Source organism: Scophthalmus maximus, chromosome 21, assembly GCF_022379125.1.
Source record: "Scophthalmus maximus strain ysfricsl-2021 chromosome 21, ASM2237912v1, whole genome shotgun sequence".
NCBI lineage: Eukaryota > Metazoa > Chordata > Actinopteri > Pleuronectiformes > Scophthalmidae > Scophthalmus > Scophthalmus maximus.
In genome coordinates this window covers 8,204,881-8,228,437 of record NC_061535.1, presented here as the reverse complement: position 1 = coordinate 8,228,437, position 23,557 = coordinate 8,204,881, and the positions used below count along the sequence as shown (strand labels likewise).

The 23,557-nt window shown below is 42.4% G+C and overlaps 1 protein-coding gene across 8 annotated transcripts; it reads right to left on the bottom strand.

Annotated features, from left to right (window-relative positions):
• Nucleotides 1-8,387: 8,387 nt before the first annotated feature.
• snx16 (sorting nexin 16) lies at nt 8,388-23,436 on the bottom strand. Of its 8 annotated transcripts, none has more exons than XM_047329829.1 (9): nt 23,260-23,436; nt 21,335-21,815; nt 20,926-21,012; nt 17,179-17,327; nt 16,488-16,557; nt 15,521-15,657; nt 15,257-15,379; nt 13,350-13,393; nt 8,388-11,068 (listed from the first exon to the last, which is right to left on the bottom strand). In XM_047329829.1, the coding sequence occupies exons 1-8, from the start codon at nt 23,313-23,315 to the stop codon at nt 13,378-13,380; spliced, it is 1,119 nt and encodes a 372-aa protein (XP_047185785.1). In that variant the 5' UTR covers nt 23,316-23,436; the 3' UTR covers nt 8,388-11,068; nt 13,350-13,377. The 8 variants fall into 8 exon arrangements, with proteins under 8 accessions (XP_047185785.1, XP_047185786.1, XP_047185783.1 ...); XM_047329830.1 differs by having other exon boundaries at nt 13,355-13,393; XM_047329827.1 differs by having other exon boundaries at nt 13,350-13,396; nt 23,260-23,435.
• Between the last annotated feature and the right edge of the window lie 121 nt (nt 23,437-23,557).

The window sequence follows — 23,557 nt, the reverse complement described above, 5'->3', positions numbered from 1 at the left end:
AATCCATCCAACCACCCAGTCCTTCCCTCCAGCCAACCCCAACAGAGTACGACGGCCCACATTTGACTTTGATAGTAAGTGTTTGCAATGCTTTTTTGCATTCACCACAGGTAGTCGAGTCGTGAATGTGGGATCCACAGTTTTCAAAGTAAAAAGGGGTCAGCAGCGTTTCCAAAAGTCTCCATTTTAGGGGCTTGAAAACTCTGGAGAGATGTGTGAGACGCCAGGTTTAAATGGGATGTTTCATGTTCGGTTTTTCGTGTGGACGCAGCCACAACATTAAAACGCTATCACTGCCTTTAAGGCAGGATGTGATGGTTCCCTTGGTCTGTATGGACTTCGAACATCTCATACAGACTAGCTTTGTGTAGTCCATGGAATCATCCTGACTGACCGTCTTGCGTTTGCTTTGACAACAAGCTGTGGACGGCCAGCAGGAGAACTTAATAAAGGAGCCGTGCCTTTCATCCTGTTGTCACCATGAAATCAAAAACAGTTGGCACTTCCACTGTGCCTGCAGGGAGCGGATGCAGTGAGCTGCACACACACACACACACACACACACTCACACACACAGACTGCCCGGCCGTCGCACACTTGCCCAACTCATATGAGGAAGTAGGGTTCTTCTTAAAATACTGTTATTCTTAAGGTACCAATACTACAAATGGGGCAGGGTGTTCACTGTTTTTAATGGCAGGGTATATTCTTTTGTGGTGTCCGTTTACTGCACCTGTTTACTTTCTTTTCCAATTCCTCTAAGTCTCCAGCAGTGTCTGTGATTAAGTCTGAAGTATGTGTAGCCCACGACAGCTGATGCACCTCTCCAAGCTCCATTCATCACTGATAATGGTCGCACCTCGACGCACACGCCGACCCTGTTGGTACAATATTCTCACATCCGCTTTAAAAAGATATTGCTGCTCATCTTTCACTTCCCCTATGCCAAAGATCCACGTTCAATTTTTCTTAAAGGTGTGGCTGGCCTTCACCCTCTGTACTGTAATAAGAGTTACAGTGTTGCTGATCTTCAAAGATTTCTGACAAAAAATAAACCCAGTGGCAAAAGGTAAGGAAATAGCTGTCAAATTCACATTCGCGAATTCTCCCCATAGTATGCCGGCAGTGGATCATAGATATATATCTATTACAAATAGAGGCAACGGGTCGAGCTTGGCACAGACTCATCCGCCCTACAGCAGCATGAGTTTGTCTAATTGCCAAGTATTGCTCACGTCATTTGCTTGAAGTTGTAAATATTTATTTTAAAGATGACAGCAACCGAAACTTTGTTCACAATGAACCAGGTAAATTATCTTCAACAACATGTTTTCCTTTTAAACGGGAGATTGTAATGACTGATTGTAAAAAAAAAAATGTCTACTGCGTATTAGAGTGATTAACACAAATATATATTTTTGATATCACATGTGATGTGAATATTCCAAGGTGTTGACATGATTAAACACGATTAAAAGGCAGGGAATAAAAGTGGGTACTTACAATTAAAGATGCAAGGATATGGGTTTTGCGTCCTGTTTTGTGGACGTTGTTGATAACCGGGCAGCATGATATTGAACTAGTTGTACATGTGAGACAGGAGCCTGGGAGATGCAAAGAGTGAAAATGTGCGGGTCAACGTGAAATATTATTTGTCTGCAGTGGTGAGTGATTGAGTTGAGACAGTGGTGTTAGAAATATACAGGTTCACTGAGCTCCAAGAGTACTAACCATTAGCAAATCAGTGTAGAAAACATCGAGCTGCGACTTCAACCAGTTCTGAGCATCACTGTCATCACCTAAAGCAACAAACGTCAGTGGATTATCATATTAGCCGGCTGCTGTCAGTTTGTGTGATCTCTGCACACCGTTGTCAGGACTTGCCTCAGACAAGTGTGTGTGTGCGAGAGAAAAACCATCCCTCTGTGACAACACTGTATAACAGCAAGTGAGCTGTGTTTCTTCGGTTCCAACAAAGTGAGACTGTTTTTCTTCTTCTAGTGGATCACCTCACAGCACTGGCGGGGGTGGCATTTTCCCAGGGGAACTTGCATCCATAACATATCAGCAATTTATAAGTAATTTATGTTCATGTACATTCTATGTTTGAAGCATGACCTTCAGTATTTGGATCAAGAGGCTCACGTCAGACACACAGGCCAGCCGTCCTTCATCCCTGCCTTCTCACCTTGAAACCTCTCACTGGCCCACATTAGTCTCCAGTCTCCCCTGGTGAGGAACTCATGCAGCGAGGCCATGACCGCCTGTTTCCTTCTGAAAAAATGAATGTGGGTGAGTCCATTAACCGTGGCCCGACCGGCCATCTTCTTGCCATGTCTTGGCCAAAAGTGGAGGGTCACCAGTAACAGGGAAACCTACACCTCTGGCCTCCAAATTCAATTATTTGAAACTCTCTGTTGGAGCAATCAGTCTCTGTCCTTATTTGCCCTAATAATTGGCAGTTTTACTGTGAAAGTACATTAAGACCGAGCTGGTCCTCAGGAAGGAGACTGCGGACACACCTCCTAAATTTCTGAATGTACATACACAACCGATGTGATGCCTCCCGGCAGTGTCTTGTTTATCGGTAAACCCTTATCTCATCCTTCCGAGAATTATTGGTGTCCCTATTTCTCAGTTCCGGATGTCTCATGTTAATAGATAACTACCACCTTCCTTAATTTCTCCCTATTCACCTCGATAACATACACTATTATATTCTGAAACACATCTAAAGTATAATAATAAGATAAGTGAATTTGATCATTTATTTAAATAAAAGACAAGGTTAAAAAGTCCATTCTCTAACATATATTTGTTTTCTCTTTGTTCCAATCACTACGGTCACTACACTACTACACTAGAGGTGAAAAAGGCTTGGCAGACTATCAGGGTGTGGTTATTTCAGTGAAGGCTGGGTATTTTAAATGTGCGACAAAAATTCATGATGATCTGTGCTTCAGTTAAGCATTAATTAATGCACTGACAAGCTCTTTTTTGCTTGTGAAGGTTCCTAACTGAGTGAAATAACCCAGAAGTATCCAAGTGGCGGCCATGATGAAAGCTGATTTAAATGATCTTAATGCAAAGGAAAGAGCCTATATATCATTTAGACCCGTCTCACTCAGCCCCCCTGCGACCCTCAAAGGATAAGCGGTATAGATAATAGATATATATCATTTCCTCTGGCTCCTCGCCTAATTCCCTGTTTTCATTCAATTGTTATTTTAATGTCTCAACCTTCCGTACTCTCAATATTCTTTATATTTTATGTTATTTTATCATTTCAATATTTAAATCCTGTTTATCTGTTTTTTATTTTCAACAATATCTATTTTGTTATTACTTGCTATGGGTATGTGATGGTTACAGGTTCCCTCTGTATAAACTGAAGACACCCTTTACAGAAGGTGTGACTGTTGTGGACAGGAAACCTTGCGGAAATTGTAGCTATGTAGTATGTGTAGTTTTTCACTGTGCACATCTTTCATGTGTTAGAAAAAAAAGAAGCATGGTCTAAAAAAGCTTAGCTTAAATGCAGTTGGATTTTCTCTGCACTGCGGTTCTCTTTTCTTAGCTCCTTAGGAATTCTCATTCGCATCTTTTTCAAATGTCTTTATCACCATAGGTTCTCAGGCTGGTATGAGGGATGACGAGCAGACCCGCATCAGAGCACCGTAGGTTACGGAATGGGGTACAGGGGTGGAGGAGGTCAGACAGAGAGCTACTGGTGGTCCAGGGCATGGAGGGATTTATATCACCTATAAATCCCTCCATGCCCTGGACCAGGAGGAGGATTTTGTACGCAATGCAGGGCGTGACCCGAAGCCAGTGAAGATGGATGAGGGTGATGAAGGTGTGCTGCCAGGTCCTTTAGCTGTGACAACCCTAAATTAATGGCCTTTTCCCCCTTCTTGGACTCAGACTGCAGGTTCTGTTTAGGGAATCTACACTATAGTATAGTTATAACATTCTGCTCAGGAACACCTCCGAGTAGTATTGTAACTTAGATCAATGTTTAAACGTTCAAATGGATTAAGTAGCTGTAATCCAAAAAGTATTGAAGAATCGACTCACACAGTCTGAATCAATTGATGAGATGGACTTTTAGTGGCGCTCTAATGGAGTTCTAGCTCTCTCTCCTCCTAGAAACACAGATAATAGTTTGTTAGATTCATTTATTTTCCTTTTAACATTGATTATTGGGTCTCCCTTATTCTGTCTCGCTTGAAGAACTGGTTCATGACATGTGAATATGATGAAATGTCTTTGTTTCCCTGTGGCATTTTTCATTCTCTCTAATCCAGTTTGGACCTGTGCTGGACAAATACTGGACCCATGTGATTATCATTATTCTATAAAAATGTCCAATCAAACTTTTGTTATTGAATTCAAGGGGGGGTAATTGGGGTAATTTGGTGGTGGGGTGGGTGATAGGGCACCAGAACAGTTGAAACCAGCCCTGTTACTGATCAACAGTGAACAGAGGTTATTGACAGATGGTGTGGGTTTGTGTATATGGTTTCAATTTTCTGAGACCACATGTTTTAGGGACTACAACTTTGGTCTCATGTTTGATTTGGGATGCAGCAAGAGATGCTAGAACGGCATCTGGTTGCCATGTGTTTGATAAAACAAAATCTCTGACTTGTTGACTCTGCATTTTAATATGGCACTGCTGGTCCACAGGACGTTTGGTTTCTTTGTTGTAGTATATCAGCCTTGACCTAGATAGCCAGGAATTTCAGGAAACTCAGAATTACCTTTATTTTAATTTTAAAAAAATAAATAAAAACCAGGACAAAAATACAAGGTTTGTTCTATTAAAAATGATTAATGCTGAATGATTAATGCTTTTCCATTCAGCTGTGGAAATACAATACACCTACAATACAAGGGGCCTTGATATCAGAACACCTGAACCTCACAGACATTTACTTATTGTCAGTTACACCTGTGTTTGAAAAGTCAAATATTTATATATATATATATATATATACTGTATATAGTCAAAGTTTGCTTTAAACTACAGAACAGAGGCTCCTGAGTAGGCTTTGACCCCTGACATAGGAACAGGTGGGAGGCAGATGGGGAGGGTTGACTTGGGTCGACTGTTTTGTGATTATGGTAATGGGCAGCTGGATATCTGTGGGGCTGGGCAACTTTGGAGATTGATGTCAAAATCCATATTTCCTTTTAGGGGTTTTGACCCCTAGATACCCCGTGGCAAAAGCAAGGCAGATCCCCAAAAAGATATAGCTGACATGGGTGTGAACCGGAGGCTAATAGACTAACAAGCAGGCTGCGGGGAAAACAAACTTACCCAAGCCTTACTGTCTGAGAAGCAGGTTAACCTGTGGAGTTTTCTCTGGGTATACTCTGGCTTCATGTGAGCGTGGATGGTTGTGAGTTGGGGAAGCAGAGACTGGAATCACAGCAGGTCTGGTTGCAAGGAAGATATCGAAAAGGATGAATGAAGGGAAACAAACGACAGGTGGAGATCTCGATGGATCTAATCTAACTGTGGAACATTCAAAAGCCTCTCAGATGTTTGGAGTGAATTGTGCTGCCCTTAGTTTGCTGGGAGCAATGTTGTGTCTGCTGGAATCAATCACCAACTGGTGAGAGGAGGATGTCAGCCAAGCTTACATCACTAATGGACAATCCCCCTGTCTGCTTAAGGCCCCCCAGTCTCACACAGGAGGTATGCTGCTGTAACAAGTTCATTTCCCCGGCGTGGGATGAACAAAATCCTATCTTATCTTCACTCGGAAGGTGGTCGTGGAGGACAACAGCAAGGATCATTTTATAGTAATATTTTGACTGACCTGACCAAACTCATATAGCAACTTTCTGTTTCCACAGTAGATTTAGTCAAGCTGTAATGTGTTCATTAGTGGAGTATTCTACCAGAATACAGACACGCTGCAGATCAATAAATCTCTTGCAAAATGACATTGCCTGCCGCATCATCCAAATGGCTCTTTTCTGGCTGCAACACACGTCCACCATCTACTGGAATTTTTTAGGACAAACAATCAAAACAAACCACACAAAAGCCACACGGGGAAGAAAATTAAAGCAACAGATAATGCTTCATTAAGAAAATTATGCTGACCAAGCTATTTCCGGGCCACTCCAAACCAAAATACATATAACGTTTTGGATCCAATAATGAGCAAATCAAACATATGACTTATATATGTGTAGTCCACCAGCTATGCATACATTTGGACATGTCTGAGGAACTGTCATTTACAATTAGAAAACAAAAAGGAACTAGGATATTCAGTAAACCCAGACTGGGCAATCCATCATTATGAGTTCTTAGACTTTGCATGCCTGTGTCATGCCTCTGTCAAACCTCCTCAGGGCTCAAAGAAACACAGTAAAGTGAAACAAGAGCAATGAAACAGCTGCAAGCGGCAGTTTTCAGGTTGTAACTTTTTTTTTGCCCCCAACCGAAGGGAGCAACTCAATAACTCAAAATTAAAGGCGCCAGCAACAACAAGTCGGTTTGATAAAGCTAAAACAAGTCACAGAATTTGTCAATTTAGCACATAATATTGCTACAAAAGTCTATAGACACCTGCTACTGTCCACTTGGATTAATCAATTATTAATCATAATTTGTGTTCTCTTTCTACCCCTGGCTGCATTCCATATTTGGCGTTGTTGAGAGTTTACACAAAACATACAAACAAGCAAAATAAATAAATAAATAAATCACAGTTTGTCACGTTATGCAACTTTTATGGTATAAGAGGCTTGTGCTTCTTGGTGGAGCTCACTAAACTGGACTTGTCATACTTGCCTTAAATACAGAGCCATCATTGGCCGATTGGGTTCATGTGCCTTGGGAAGTCATTCCACATCGTTTTCAGTCTGTAGCTCATTGCAGCTCGCAGCAATTGAGCTGCAGCATAAGACAAACAACAATAACAACAACAACAATCTGGCACGAACTCAGAAGGCCCATATAGGTTCTACCACTTTTTCTTACACTTTCCTGTCCATTCTAAAAGCTGTAGACTAACAAATACCATGTGACTTGTAATTAGTATCTGTACATAGTGAACCATACACTGTTCTAAAGTATACAATACCAGTACAGAATGCCTTGAAACTAAATTGTGAATCAGCTGGGGTTTTTTCATCACATTCGGCAAATCTGCTTAAACAGTGGCAATTTTTAAAAAATTTGTTATATAAAATTAAACTTGCACAATGACCTTTAATAAACACCTCACTGAATTTCCAATCTTATTAGATAATCAGCACTTTTTCAATATTTGCCAATGTTCTGCTTTGTTGCTGTCGAAGCCCATTTTACGTCTGCTGACACCTTTTCCATCATCCGACGTCAAACACAATGTTTTAGTTAGGTGCTCTCGCTCAGCGTAACAGTCAGCTATCGGACTTTACACATGCAGGACTTATTTTTTAATATAAATGTGTGGTGGGCATAGCTGTCTGGGATAATACTAATAAACCTGTACATACACAGAAGACTGCCTGCACTAACAGACTAGCTGAGCACACAAGCAACACAGGATTGTGAAATTGTGCACCCTGTTTCAGTATTCCTTTACAACTATGTTAGGGTGTCAGAATTGACAGGGTGCAGTCAACTTTCTAAAGGGTGTGAAGTTATGCCACCCTAAATCTTTTTGCCAATCCTCTGGCAAGAAAATGGACAACGGTGTTTCTGCCATGAAAGCAATATTGGATTATTCATTTTCATGTTTTAGCAAATGGTTGTGTCACGTGGCAGAGAAAGTAAATGAGCAGCAGTTCTGCACTTTAGTTTTCCTCCTCAAAGCTGAGAGCATGAAGTATTAATAAACCCAAGTTTCCTCTTAACCATTTGTCAGCATACCCGTAAACTGTCCGTATTGCGGCGTGAATGTGGCTGACATACTGACCCCCCACAACCCACCCTCCCATTGTTGCATTGTGCAAACATAGCGGACATGCCATTTGTGTCATATTTCTGAGGTAACTGCAGCTATAAGAGTACCTGTAAAATGAATACCATCCGTGTTAAACAAGCAGCAATATCTCCCGTCTCCTTGAACGAGCATGAAGGACTCCGTTGGCACGGACTTCTGCTCCATCACCACAAACACCATGAAACATAAACCTGTGTTGAAAAGAAATGCGTGCAATGCAGCAGTATTTGCTGCTCACACAGCGTGCAAATGCTTGTTGTATTTTCTGAGCTGTGTCTGTAAAAATACTTGTTAGACTACATCCCAAAGTAAGAATTTATTGCATTTTGAAAGCATGACTCTAAAGTGAGCCACTCTGCACCTGTTGACCCGAGCACAAACTACCGATGCCAGCTGAATGCACGAAAGCAGAGACTTTCAATGTGAGGCAACGAGCAACATACATGTTTTTAATACATCATTCCAGTTATAATTGCGTGTGAATATTTATTTCTGATAAAGCATATTACAGTATTTACAGTATTCATTTCAGACCAAATCTTTCAGTGAATTAATCCTGTTAAATCTAGGACATTTATAGTGATACCAAATGATATTTGTAGAAATCTTTTTTTAGTGCAACCATGGGTGTATATGAGAACTAAAACTTCGACGGAATAAATTTACGATCACAAAACATGTCCATGTCCTTTTTCAGCAATGACTTATACATACGCGTGTCACTTAAAACATTTCCATCACAAACGTGTCCTACACGAACCTATAAAGCTATCCCCACACATCAAACGACAGGTCAAGTGAAACATATTCAAGGCACTTTGAATTAGAGTGAGTGAAGGGAATTTATAGAGAGAAACATGAACAAAACTTCATATACATATCACATTCACAAATTTGCTTCAGTTGGGAATGGAGACAGATTCAATGAATGCGAAGGCACATTTCTGTCTCAAACAAAGGAAGTAATAAAAACCATATCCTGACAAACATGCATCACCATTCATCCATAAAGTGCATCACACGACCAGGCGTAGTTCTAGATGATTCAATATCAGCTGTGATTATAATACACTTCATTACCCATCAGCAAAGCCAGAGAGAGAGAAAAAGAAAACAAGCACATATTAACACACGTGAAACCCTTTTGTCCCTTAATTGTTATTAAGTTCTGAGAATATGGCTTCTGGGGATGATGTGTGGGTGTGGTAACAGTCTTCATTGCTGATACAGTGCCAACAAGGTTCAATAGTGTTCATCAGTCACATGCGTCACAGTTTGTTTTGTAAAATACCAGTTCTAATGCCTGGATTTCTTAAAGCCAAGGCTGTGTTGTTAAAATGAACCGACAGGCCCGTTTTTGTTGAAGCTGAAACTTAAAATAAATATCCGATCAACTGAATCCATGTCTTTGTGTGTAAATTTCACACAAATTAACAAAAGACTAACTCACGTACTCCTCAGAGGGGCGTCTTGTCTTGACACAGTTCTGGTTTTACAACCTGTGCTGAGATTTTCAGACATCTGGCTCTGAAACTCATGCTGCCACACAGACGGCTACTCAGGAAAACTCGTCAACAGCAACTCCAGTGAGATCTATCAAAAATGAGGTCTGTGGATTGCCCTTATTAACGAGAAAGAAGTTGCTGCAGAGTTGTTGCTTTTTTTTTTGTTTAAAATACTTGAGCACCATGAGCAGAATGCCACTAACATAAGCTGGATCAAGATAGAGGCAGAAATCTTAGAGGTGGATATCTTAAAATCTTAAGCTGATAAAACTTGGAAACAAGTAGGGGTAAGTATATAAATGTATTTGCTAATTGTGTGAAATGATCCTTTAAATGTACCCATGTCACAATAGACCCAGAGGAACCTGACACAAGTCCTGGCCCACTCCTCACTGTTGACAGATAAGGCGCCAGAAGAGGTTTAGTGTTGTTAATATTCAAGCACTGAAATGCCGTTAGGGAAATGTGCAAATGCATAGAGGAGTATAAGCATTGCAGCAGTGGTGCAGAGTGGGAAATGACATCATTAATGTATACATTGGCCATTACATTCCTTCCAAAAAGAGACAATAGGCCACATTTCCTTGGATCTCTCTTGGTACAGCATGTTTCGAGTTTCTTGCGGGACAAATGACACTGAAGGGACGAGAGAATGTCGGCTTTTGGATACTAACCGAGTTTGACTGAAACGTAGAACACAAGAAAGGAGGTCCGTCTGTATCAATGACAGCCGCTGGCAGTACAACGCCGTGGCATGGAAGTGTCAGCGAACAGAAAGTGATCAGTCCTCTGTGATACCCACCTGGTTACCAACAACTCTCCCGAGACATTTCATTTATCCAGACTGTTTCTTACTCCTGTGGCCAAAATGGGCTTGTTTCATTGTTTCTCCGATTTGAGACACGTGCCTCTCGTCTCAAGTGAAGAGCCATAAGGCGAAGCCCTCTGCAGAAATGGATGAAATGAGTGTTCCGGTTTTCCGTAGATTGTCACATTTGTATAAGTCATCACGCCATCCAGTGGTGTGATTGTGAATCTTTAGTTCTCCAATTCTTTTGGTCAAGAAGCCAAACTTTGGCCACGGTGGGAGGTTCAACAGTGATCGAGGAGTACAGAGAAATCCTCACACAGTTTAAGACATTATAAACTTTTAAGAAGTAGAGCTGAGTAATTCCATATATTATTCTTATAGGAAGTTGCACAAGGTGTTCAGACTGAACACTTCTGTAGGTGCCAGATAAAATATATAATGGGAGCTGTATCCGTATGAAACCTTTCCCTTTTTATCCTATACACGGATGTGGATGGAAAGGTTGGCTCAGATCCAGCTGAAATGTGAAACTGCAGTTACTATCTGAAAGGTGGAAAGGGAAGTTTAACACTGGGTTGAAGAAAGGCCAGCCAAAACAAATGAGGAGAACTTAATAGCACTCATAAGGGAAGGGCAGATAGAAGACGAGGGGGGCAGCATTGAACCAGCGTTAGCATCAGCCTCAGTGTTCCACCTGCTGCTGGTAAAGCTGGGTGACCTGGATGACCGGAGGCGAGGAGCTGAGCGGCGGCCCGCACCAACAGGCAGATGATCGCACCAGTTGGACCTCACATCTGCCACTGGAGAGAGGGATAAACACATTCAGCGTCCGACTCAAACTCATTGGAATGTGAGAACTGTACACCTCAGACAACAGACAGACGGACAGAGAGAATCCAAGAAGACGTTTGCAGCACAGAAGAAATGCCAACAGCCCGACTCGTGAGCCATCCACATAGAAAGAGGCAGATATGACATGTTATTAAGACCAAGTTACAGGTACAAGTCCACCAGAAAACACAGCATGAAGACAGGTTTCCTCTCCAAGTCTCTCCCATCTCAAGTGGTATGACAGACAATGAATAATCATATCAAGGCCTTTTACCTTACTATAAAACACAGATAATCACAAAATGTGTGGATTCAGTATATGAGATCCAGGTTGTTTTCACTATAAACTACAGGACAAGCGTCAAACATCCTTCTAGTTTTCAGACGGATTATGCGGTGACTGTCGAAGAGAATGGATGGGAAGAGGAAAGAGGGAAATCTGTCATTCAACAACCTACAATGCCCACGTACACTCACCAAGCACTTTATTAGGAACACCTTTACACCTGCTTATTCGTGAAACTACCCAGTCAGCCAATCATGTGGCAGCAGTCCAATGCATGAAATCCTGCAGATATTGGTGGGTGAACAGGTGTGAGAACCAGAGCAAAGCCCATAACATGTTGCTAGCAACGGGTATGAGTGAGCGTGGTATGATCACTGGTGCCAGATGGACTCGTTTGAGTATTTCTGAAACTGCTGATCTCTCTGATATTTACTCAAAAAGGAGCAAAAGACGGTTAGGGAACAATTGCTGTGAGCAGGAAAGAATCCCAGAATGAACATTGAGGTGGATGGTCTTCAACAGTAGACAACCACGTTAGGTTCCACTCCTGTCCTTCAAGAGCAGAAATGTGAGGCTGCAGTGGACACACACTCACCACCACTGAACATCTGAATTTGGATTTCAGTTTAGGCAGGTGGTGCGTTCAGAATTTGACATCAACAGCATTAATCTGTGGAGCCAACCAGCCTTGTGTCAACACTCCAGGCTGCAGGCGGTGGTGTGATGGTGTGGGGCATGTTTTCTTGACACACTGGGGTCCTTTGACACCAACCAGTCATGGTTTAAATGACGCAGTTTGATTATTGTTGCTGATCACAGTCTTCTCTTTATGGCCACAGTTATTCTAATGGATAGAGTTATTCTCCATGTCACATACCAAACAATAACAGGTTTCATGAACACGACAGTACAGGGGCCTCCCCAGTGTGGTGGTTGAAGGGATCTGTTAGACTCCATTAACAGGTTTATAACAAAGAGTTTATTAACAAGCCAACGAAGCTGAGTTGGTCTGCAGAGCAACTAGAGATTCATCAGTTTCTACCAGATCTGAATCAAGTAGAACACCATTGGGTTGTGGTAGAACACCAGATTGCCAGCATGAAAGTGCGTGTATGATTAATTTCTCAATTTCAAAAGAAGGTTTCCAACATCTTTTGGCTCAGTGAAGGACTGAAGCTGTTTGAGCAAATGACCCAGTATTAGTATGGTGTTCCTGATAAAGTGCTTGCTGAGCGTAGTGGAAACACATCATTAACATGTGAAGGAGAGGCACTAACACCATGTGTTAGTCACATATGATGCAGGTGGAGCAGTGTGGCACAGACACAAAAAAGGTACAGAGAGCACAGAACATTGCTGTACAATGAAAACACTCCATAGTTGGGGGAAAATCATTTTCAGGTCAGTCAATACAGGAAGTGGAAACAATGCTTCACTTCACTCGAGTGTCTAGTGTTTGACCAGCCGATGTGACACCTAGCTATCAAAATAAATGTCTCTACTTGCAGGTCTGTTCTCATAAATTAACAAAAACTCCTTTCCACACCTTTTCAAAATTTGTCTCCACAAGGGCCACTGTAGTTTAAGGACCTTGTGCAAGAGAAGATAACATCTTAGCAATTTCCCTGAATTAGGAGCACTGAAAGTGACCTTACCCCGACATTGATAAACATCCTGACTTTTTTCAAATAAATCTTAATTACCATACCCACATGTCATTTGTACAGCCAGTGCGGACACGAGGACTGATACAGAAATAATCCACTGCACATATGACATGTAAGTAGCGTATCAAGACCGATTTGAAAATAATATGAACCTACTCTTTGGCACACATAGTGAAAAAACACTACACCTCCATTAGAGTGGAGCAGTTAACAGTGGGATGCATGTTACTGCACAGAAGGAAGTCATGAAAAGACAGCATGCCATACGGCTCGCCCGCTGAGCTGGTATGTAAGTACCTCACATGTTATGGGGCTCTGTTTTTTTTCAGATTGGAGCAGCGCTGCTGTGAAATATGAAGTCAAGAAACACAAGAGGGAAGGGGGAATTATTTTAAAAATCAAACTAACAGATATGACTACCATGAAAATAATAATTAAAAAAATTACCTCAACACTCAAATCCAAAACATACAAATCAATTAAGCAGTCTTAGAGGGACAGAGACAAAGACTGATGTGTTCATGAAGACATGCACAGTCCAAAAGTAGGGCTCTAATTTGGGCCCGAAATAAAAAATAAAATAAAAAAAACATCATATGGATAAAGAGATGCTGTGCCATTAAATATGGTGTCATTGGAGAACAACGACAACTATGAGGTCTGCCTGCGAGGACTGTGAAAACCTCATGAAGGCCCAGAGGCAATGAACAGAGGGAGGGAGAGAGGGAGGGAGGGAGAAGGACAGAGAGGGAGTGCGAGCGTGACTGAGTGAGTGCACAGTTCTTTAAAACGTTTCCTTGAATAAACGTTACATCCCATCAGTTTAATGTTTTCAACTGAGGAGAGGCAGTAAAATTGTCAGGTGTGACAAGTGGAAGGGGCCAGAGATGGAGAGGGTCAGTCAGAGAGCGAGGCAGGACAAGCACCCCGTGATGGCATTCAGATGCCAAGTCATTAGGAGTGTTTTAACACACAGCCGATGTTGATGTGATTTAAATAATAATTCATAACACAATATTTTAATAAAAAAATTAAGGGTGCCCTGTTCAACATTCACTTTTGGCCATGAAATATAAAAACTAATGTGTCAATTTAGAGTTAACAAACAGCAAAGCTGTTTAAAATCAAATATAACATGAGCTATTGTTTTCATTTACAGTCCACTGGGACCCTGTTGCAGGGCTGATGAACATAAATATAAGAATTAAATATAATGTATTTCACAACCTGCCCCTGTAACAGAGGAGCTGAACACTGCACTGATTTCATTCAAACAGTTCACAACCTGGGGCGGAACATTTCAGCCTCTTAGTTTTTCCTTTTGTATAACTACGTTTCCTTCAATCATCCTGTAAAAAGTGTTTGCGTTAGTCAGTTGAAGGTACCGTACACATGCATGGTTTACACATGATCAAGAAGCTGCAACCTCGTTTTGCGCCAGGATCAACCCGGAGATGACAGTAATGTACCCTGTAACGATTTGACCACGCGAGTGTTATCTGAGAGCTGGCAATTTGTTATCATAATTACAGTTATTACAAAAATACTTCAGGTTGCGTTGATGTGCGTTAAACACGCGTGAAACATGAGCCACTATGGGGCCGTTGAGAAGACAGACAGCTAAGAGAAAAGCCCTGAAACACCTGTGAAGACAGATCTGAGATGGAACTGACAGGAGAAAGCATAGGTCCCAGTGCATGAATACTCAGGATGATTTACGTGCCGCATGACACGTTCACATATTAATCTCACCCTCAACCCCCCGAGTGACTTCCTTAGAGCATTAAATACATTAGACAGTGGGGTGGTTTGTGGGTAGGGAGTGATTGATTTTTATCTGGTTTGTGCTTGTAAAATATTCTGTGTCCTTCAATTGTCAGTCAATGGGCAATCGCAAGCGCTCTATAGTGAAAAGGGTCTACTTAGTAGAAAGAACAGGTACAGTATTGGAGGGGTAGAGTGAGGGGAGGTTGTCCGCATAAAAAAGAAAAAAATGCTAGAGTTCTATTTCTGTGGTGGCTAAAACACCAAATATGGAAATAGGTGAAATGAGATTAACCTGAGAAAGTTATATCCTTAAAAGTTTCTCATTTGATTAAACGTGAAACTGTGTGAGTTTCGCTTGGTCACAGCACGGGTGTTGGCGTTGTGTGCTGGTGGATGTCCTCCATGTGTGGCTGTTGTGTGTGTGTGGTTTTCTTTACCCAGGGTCGTCAGGCATGTCCTGATCAGCCTCTGCAGCGGACGACTCCACATCCACATCTGCACTGCTCTCACTGCCCTGAGCTGAGAGTCTACACGGTGACTCTGGGCTCACACATTCACCACTGGGACAAAGACACACACATACAAAAACACAAAGTGGTGGTTCATATTAATTAATACATTCAATGTTATTTTAGCACTGAGGTCTTGTGCGTGGACTGTGGCTTTTGATGCAGCACGTGTGTTTGTGCGTGTCTACTGACTTGATGTGTTTCTCCAGCAGCAGGATGGCTTGATCCCTCTCCTCCAGCCTGATCTTCAGGGAGGCTATTTCCCTCTGCTTCTCTAGCAGCTCCCTTTGGAGACGATAGTTGCTCTCCTCCAGTGTCTCACAGAACGCCTGGAGAGAGAGAGAGAGAGAGAGAGAGAGAGAAATACAGGAAAAAAAGAACAGAAGACATTTGTGGATAGTGGAAACAAAAGAAGGGGGGCAAACTAGACAGGCTATAGAGGAAAGCAAGAGTAGACAGCAATACATATTGAGGATTGTGGGTCATTAAGTAAGCTCTAAGACCAGTCTGCACATTCATTTAATTCCCAGGTTGAATCAAGTTGGTGGTTTCAAAAGGGCAGCTACAGGGGACAAGTGAAATATATTCATCTGGCACGATGAGAGCAGGCCCCAGACAGGATCATGTTGTTAACTGAAATTAAAAATGAAAAACTACAATGAATAATTACAAGAACAAAAGAGCAGCATCTTGGGCTGAATTTTCTAATAGCCTACATTTTCTAGCTCTGAAATACATTTTACGGTTCACACAGAGAAATGGTTGCACGGTGGAGCCCTGTGGTGGAGTCAGACTTTTGAACCCCGTTCTCTGCACATGGGTCAGACTATCTGCACAGAGAAGAAGTGCCCCCATGGTCTATGCAGACAGACAGATATTTTAGCAGAGTTATAGTTCAGCCTGGTACACCTTTAACTCACAAGTCTGAACCGGTTTTCTGAGGAATTGCATATGCAGACAATCCTGTGGTCCATCAAAAGTCTGGCCTAAGCCAGCGATGATAATAAAAATGGATGATTCTGTGCAGATAACAAACAAGAAGTAAGGGAGGAAAATTCACATACCAGGTTGATGTTATTTTTCCCCAGTATAGAATACATATGGTATTACATGAGTAATATGAAATATGACATTTCCAATGCAACATGCACACACTCACCCTGCTCTCCTCCAAACTATCAAAGGGTCCCGGTGGGTCATCCAGACACAGAAACTCTCTCACTGCCAGGCTGTGAGGGAGAAAGAACGGTATTACCTTGTTTACCATTAATTACCGCGACTGTAGGGGCCAGTTTCATAAAGTTCTTATAAACTTGTTATGAAACTTCTCATGACAACATACTTTATATGCTTGCCAACTTAGTGTCTGCGGTGCTGCCTTCCTCCCCCAATCGGAAGCACCGGGAGAGTCTCACCGTGTTGGTGGGTTGTAAAAACATCCATAAAGTTTTTGCAAGCAGACAGACACAGGCATAGCTTCCGCTGTAGGTGATGGTGTTCGCGTTCCCCCAAGGGGCATGCGGTTCTCAGCAGGCAGGTAAACGTGGGTTTGTACCTGTCGCTCGAGCTCTGTTGCACATGAAAGTGTGTAGTGCTCTCATTGAGCTTGTCCGGCAACAGTTTCCCAAAGAACCAAATCATTTTTCTTTACACTTACCATATTGACCTGATATTGATCTAGTTAATATGCCGGTTCCACATACAACTGACATGGTTAAATTGTTGCTGTTAGTGGCAGCATTCCTATTCATACTTCATATTTAAAAACAAGACTTATCAGTCACCAAGTGACAACGCTGCAAGCTCACATTTGACACACAAATGCTCCAACACTGCATCATGTCACATACCTGTTGGAAATGTCTTTATGTGCAACCAGGTTTTGCAAGAAGGCCTGTAGTCCCAACTGTCTGTCCTCCAGGAAGTCGCTGTCGTAGTTGTCTTTAAACCACCGCTTAGGAGGCAGCGAGAGCCGGAAGCCTGGAAACATCTCCTTCAGCTACACGCACGCGCACGCGCGCACACACACACACACACACACACACACACACACACACACACACACACACACACACACACACACACACACACACACACACACACACACACACACACACACACACACACACACACACACACACACACACACACACACACACACACACACACACACACACAGTATCACATGTTGTACATACAGTTACAGCAGTTGTAGTACAAGAGTACGATTCAGCGACATTAGGAGGTTGCTGACATTTCACAAGAGTTGAAAGTTAGTGAAAGTCCATGGGAAACTGCTGCTCCCTGAAGCACACACACACACTTCTACATTACAAGCTCTAATAATCTTTCACTTTCATGTTTACCCACCTTTCTCAAACCCCATGCCAGTCCACATTGTCCCAGTCTCAGTCTAGTCACAACCACTGTGCCCCCCCCCCCCACCCTCTGTTTACAATATTTTAGGAGGCAAAGTAGTGATGCCCCTTCTTTTCTTTTTTCAATTCTTTCTGCTACATGGCTGTCATGATACCCTTGATAATGGATTTGTGCATGCATGTCCCCATGAGTGCCCAGCTCCACCACCAGGTCTGACCACGCTCCGAGTTCACATCCTCACAACTGAAGTTGAATCTGAACCTGAATATACGTACGACTGCTTGCTTCTGCTTCACCATCACTGCAATGCCCCTATTACGGCCACTATTTCTGCTTTTACAACCAAACCCCCCTCAGGGAGTTGATAGAGTTTTATCATTTCCAAAGCTAGAGTGTTAAACGTAAATCCTGATTTCCCAGTTTTAGGGTCTGTGGCCACACCAGTATAAATCTGGGGAAAACGTGCAAGTTGTTAGCCTTTCCTTTACTATCTCACCATGAGCCCTACTTCTTTGTGTTTCTCTCATTTCCAGCCTCCAGTAAAGCTGGAGCTGGGGTGGTACTGAAGACCCCACAACATATTCTCAGTGAGAGCCAATTTAGCTGCCATTTCCAAAGCATAAAAATCTGTAGTCTTATCTTGATCTTGGTATTATGTCATAATCCTGAAGTATGTCATTAACTGTGTGCCCTGGCCAGAACCTAATGTACTTCCTGAGAGGGACCACATTACATTTATTATCTTTTCACATGTAGTTACAGCTGCCTATATCTTTTTTTTCCATGTTAGCCTGTCATCATAATGCACCTCAGGAATTTCACTTCTTCCCTCTCAATTGCATGTCCATACATAAGCAAACCCTGACATTCAGTTCTCTTACTGCCAAGGATGACATACTTTGTTTTTTATACCAACATTAAATCCCCTCTTACATACTTCCTCAATGAGCTCTATATGCCGGGCTTCCTACATTTATGTAGAAAGCCTGCCTTTATATAGAGATTAATGGTTCCATGTTGGTTTCCTTTTTAGCTTTGTTACACTGTGTTTAATGCAATTTCCCCTCAACATTTACAAAATTTACTCTATGATCTACTAAAATGTAAGACCGATCAAAATTGTGTATTACACATTTTAAGGCCTAAAATTCAGATTATGGGATTTTAGACTGAACGCTGTTTCAGTGAATTACACAGAAAAAAAGACCAATTACTAGTCTAATTACTTAGATGTATACAGCATATCAAAATACATAAACATGAAATGATTTCAACAAGAAGCAATGCCTCACGAAAAAAATCCTGGAGTAAACTGTACAAACTGTTCCCACATTTATGGGAGGGGAGTAATAAGCACATACTGCTCTGCTGATAACCCTTTTACCACCTCGAGCATCATTCTGAGATGAGTTTGACAAGAGGAACATTCGTCTCCCCACAGATGCTCGAGGGTAGGGGTGGGTGTGGGTGGGGTCTGACATAAATAGCTGCATGAGGTTCATGGTTTCACAGACGTTTGGCCATATTTAGTTGAAACTGGGAATGTTTGGAATGATCCAACACAGGTGGATGACAGAAAAGTGAATTATGTTGTTGCAGTGGTCTGAGAAGTTTCTAGAGATGCTGTCACACTTTTTGTTTCTGACATGAAAACTTATTCACTATACCATTACAGTTTTTTTAAGTCAACATGGTCTGACTGTTACACATGATTAAACATTTTTTTTGTATTTATGTCTGTCAAGTTACTCTTTTTATGTAAGTAGTCGCTATTAGTTACTCACTGTTTTGTGCAATTCAAGAGGTATTTTGGCAAATGCCTTTTACATAAACCTATAGAGCCGCTGTTTACTCCTCTTTAGACAGAGGTCGGTTGATTCTCTTGCACCGACTGCTTCTCCTAGAGACTTCAAAGAAAATCATACCTGCCCACCTCTGCCTTACACCATTGGGATGCAAATCATCAAGAAATGCTGCAGATTAAGAAAATGTATTTTTCAACCTGCCTAGATGTCTGTTTATTCAACAGCCAGTGGGTTGATGTATGCTTCTGTACACACCACCTCTTAGGGGAGTAATTTTGGGTGAGTTCCAGACTTCTATAACAACATATGGTGCCAGCTACAAATTGTGGAGGCGGTGCTGTGTACTGATAATGTTATAAACCATGGTATGAACCTATGTCATAATTTATCTCACCTGCATGTGCGTGTTTGGCTCGACTATAAAATAACATGCAGCATAAATTTTATTGCTAATTTGTAATACTTCTGAGTAATTGAACATGGGAATAGCATGCAGATGTTTGTTCTCATGTGCTTCAGCGGAGAAAAATGCACCTTAGGTTAAAAAAATTCCAAAGTAGACAAAGCATGAGCATTGATGCTTTTATAGTTACAAGAAAAGAGTGAAATTCAGGACAGTGTGAACATTCCGGCCTCTGTGGAAAAGCCACAGGAATGGAGTATAGGATGTCCACACCCCCACTGTGCCCTACATCTCCTTTCTGAATTTAGGGTGTTACCAAGTTCCCATTCTTCTTGCCTTGAATTACTGTGAATTACTACTATGAGTGTCCCACCTGAATTGACCAAATCATGCATGAAAAAGGGAACCAGATTTTATAAAGATTTCTATTTAAAAAAATATTGTGATAAAACCAATGTCTGAGGCATTTCGTGGATGCTCCCATGCATTTACCATCTTGCATTGAGGATGTCAACAATCAAAATCATTTTTTGGAAATACTGTTACAATATTGTAATGAATCCACTGATTAACTCACACAACATAGGGTTAAATGAACTGTCCATAAATGTGGACACCATCTACATGTAGGTTAAAATTGTGCATTTGCATTAATAGATTTAATAATAAAGAATACAATCCTCTCTTTTGCTGTGAGTTTCTTTTCTCCCTCAAACAGTGTCATCACAGGCTTAAATTTTTTCCCTTTTGTAATCTGTGACCGAACTGTCCTTCCCGAAACCACGAGAGACCTGTCCCCCTACTTGGCCTGGGCCTGTTGGGTGTTTGGAAACAGTAGGCTTCATTGTGTGTCTCTAATCACTTCCACAGTGTGCTCAAAAACAGAAGAAAGCATGCTGAAAACAAAGAGCTGACTGTCAAAAACAGTGTGCAAAATGTGGACAGATAATCACAAAACTGAGATTATGACAGTCTTGAAATCAGGGACTTACTAAACTCTCGGGACATACCTTGTCATTGAGCCGGGAGAAGTCTGTGTACCTTCTAAACACAACCCAGCTCTCATCTGGAGTCTTCCTGACCAGGATCTTGTATACCTACAGCAGGGAAAAGACAACACAAACACACACAATCACACAAACAGCTCCTCCCCTTTTCTCATTATAACCCACAATTATACCCGATTATATGCATCGTGTGTGCATGTCAATCCCATTTGCAAAAGTGTCCTCCTGTTACTCTAGCTCCAGGTGGACAGATAGAAGTGTTCACACTCTGCCAACCTACAAGTAATTATACACTTAACTGCAGTGTTTAATCTTTAATCAAAGATGTCACATAATGTTACTTGACGAGGTCCAAAAGTTATGAGTTAAAGCCAGTTATGATGTCACATGAGCTGTTTTTCTGGTTTCATACCGTGAACTTGGCCCTCTCCTCCATGACTTCATACCCCAGCAGAGTTGGGGTGATAGGCCTCTCCTCGCCTTGCTGGCTCCCACAAGGATCTGACACAGAGCGGGGGCAGCTGGAGTACTCTATAGAGGGCTCCAGAGTCCCATTAATTCTGGCCTGTGTCACTGGGATCTGGAGGGGTGGCGGCGTCCGGCTGCGGCTGCCTCTGTCCGTGCAGCGGGACTGGCGCCGGGATCCTCCACATTCTCTTCTGTGGTCCTCCGAGCTACTGGAGACACTGCCTAGTGAGGAAGCTCGCTGTGGCCTTCTCAGCTTGTTGCTACCACCTGAAAAGGCCCTGCCCATGGGCACAGGGACAGGCACAAAGGGCGATGCCATCTTCCTGAGTTTTACACTTTTCCACTCAGACACTGACCTTGCTTTGCCACAGCAATGCTGTGTGATGTTGGAGTGAAGCAATATAGCTCTCCCCGAGGGGTTGACTCTAAACAGCAAGCAAAAACACAGTTATTAGATGTCTACTGCCATTGACCTCATTCATAAATTCAGCAAACAGTATCCTCAAATAAGATAAGATAAGATCCTTAATTAATCCTAATATGGGGCAACCTGCTGTGTTACAGCAGCAAAGGGGACAGTAGACATAGAAACATCTGTAAAAAAAGTAATGAATAAGTAAATAAATATATAAACAAAAATCAAAAAATAGTGCTACTACATACAAAGAAAACAAAGAATATATACATTGTGAACAGCATCACATTTCACAGAGAGAGAATGAGTATTGCACAGTTGAGTGAAGTTACACATGAGTGGATATGTAGTGCAAAAATAAGGGTACCAGACTGTGAGGGCAGATGAATTATTGACACGAGCCACATGCCGTTCATAATTCATGGAAGAAATCCTGTTAAAATCGGTATACAATTAGTGTTTCAAATCTTGAATCCGATCAGCGTTTTCAATCCACCTGCTCCAGTCAAAGTTTCATCCCATCCCGGTGAATGCCGGAGGCGCGAGTCATGATGCTTGTATTTGAAGTTAACGAAGGTGAACCTGCATGTTGGCTTCTAATGGAGGAACTTGAGGCTTGAAACCAATTTCTGCTTTCAGACGGAGAAGCCCGGAAGAGAGCCCAGCCCCGTGTCTCTGTATGTGGTAGAAATGAAAACCAGAATAACATGCGGATGGTGTACGCTGACTACCGGGACTAGATGGTGTGATAACAGGGGAGGGGGACAAAAGAAAAGAGAACACTTCAGGACAGGGTTAACACATGGTGATGACATAAAGGGCTAATCTGCAGCTCACTCACTTCTCACTGACATGATAAGCTATTTCTGTTTCTCCTGAGACACATGACTTCCGACCGGGGACCAGAGCCAAGACACAAATCGCTGGCTGCCTCAATGCCCCCCTCAGGTGACGAGACCAGGGGAGTTAGCAAGCGAGCCGACTGCTCATTCGTGACGTGCTTTTTTACGGAACACTATTACAGAAGTTGGTTATTGCAGTTGGTTAGTGTAACGGCTCAGACCGAAGTGGTGTCGACAACCACGGGGAGTTGACCAGCTTCAGTGTAAACGAACAGGCACAGCTGACACAAGACAAACAACAACAACCCGGTTACTGTTGTTTATTCGTCACAGCAGTCCAAACAAAGTAGGCTAACTGAGGTGTCGTTAAAGTAACGGCTGCTTATCATATCGAAAGTATGCCGAATCGAGACGCGATTCATAACCGTTCGTCAAAGCTCTTCTGCTGTTTCCTTCCTGGTGTTTTGCCGACAGTAAACACGGCGACGCGTATCCCACATCTTCCTGAACGGACCACGAGCACCTAGCTATCACCATAGCGTTTCACGTTAGCCGGCAAGCTAGCAGCCCACCGAGCTAAGACGACGCGCGGCGACACGGACGTTCGCTTACCGTAGGAAAGCCAATATCCTTCCCCCGTCACAAAACGTGTTTGTTAGTTTACACATAAAGCCCAGCGCGGGACTGGGTCGTCGCTGTGTGTGCGCTGCACTCTCTCCTCCCCGGTCCTGCTCATGTTAGCTCGCTTGGATTCACACCACGGCGGCGGCGATGCCTGAAAACGTCCACGTGGGGGCGCTGCAACACACACGATGCAAACCTTGAACTATACATATTAAGGGAAATGTTCACTGATTAGGATGATAAGGGATTTGCTGAGGCCTTTACACCAACTTCCCGGTGTAAAAGC

What these genes read in the sequence shown, in the direction of transcription:
- snx16 (XM_035619232.2), bottom strand. Translation starts at nt 23,315, where the DNA reads ATGTGTAAACTAACAAACACGTTTTGTGACGGGGGAAGGATATTGGCT. An exon ending in TCTCCCGGCTCAATGACAAG is followed by an intron (nt 17,328 to 20,925) that starts GTATGTCCCGAG and finishes GCGTGCGTGTAG; the next exon opens with CTGAAGGAGATGTTTCCAGG. An exon ending in CATAAAGACATTTCCAACAG is followed by an intron (nt 16,558 to 17,178) that starts GTATGTGACATG and finishes TCTCCCTCACAG; the next exon opens with CCTGGCAGTGAGAGAGTTTC.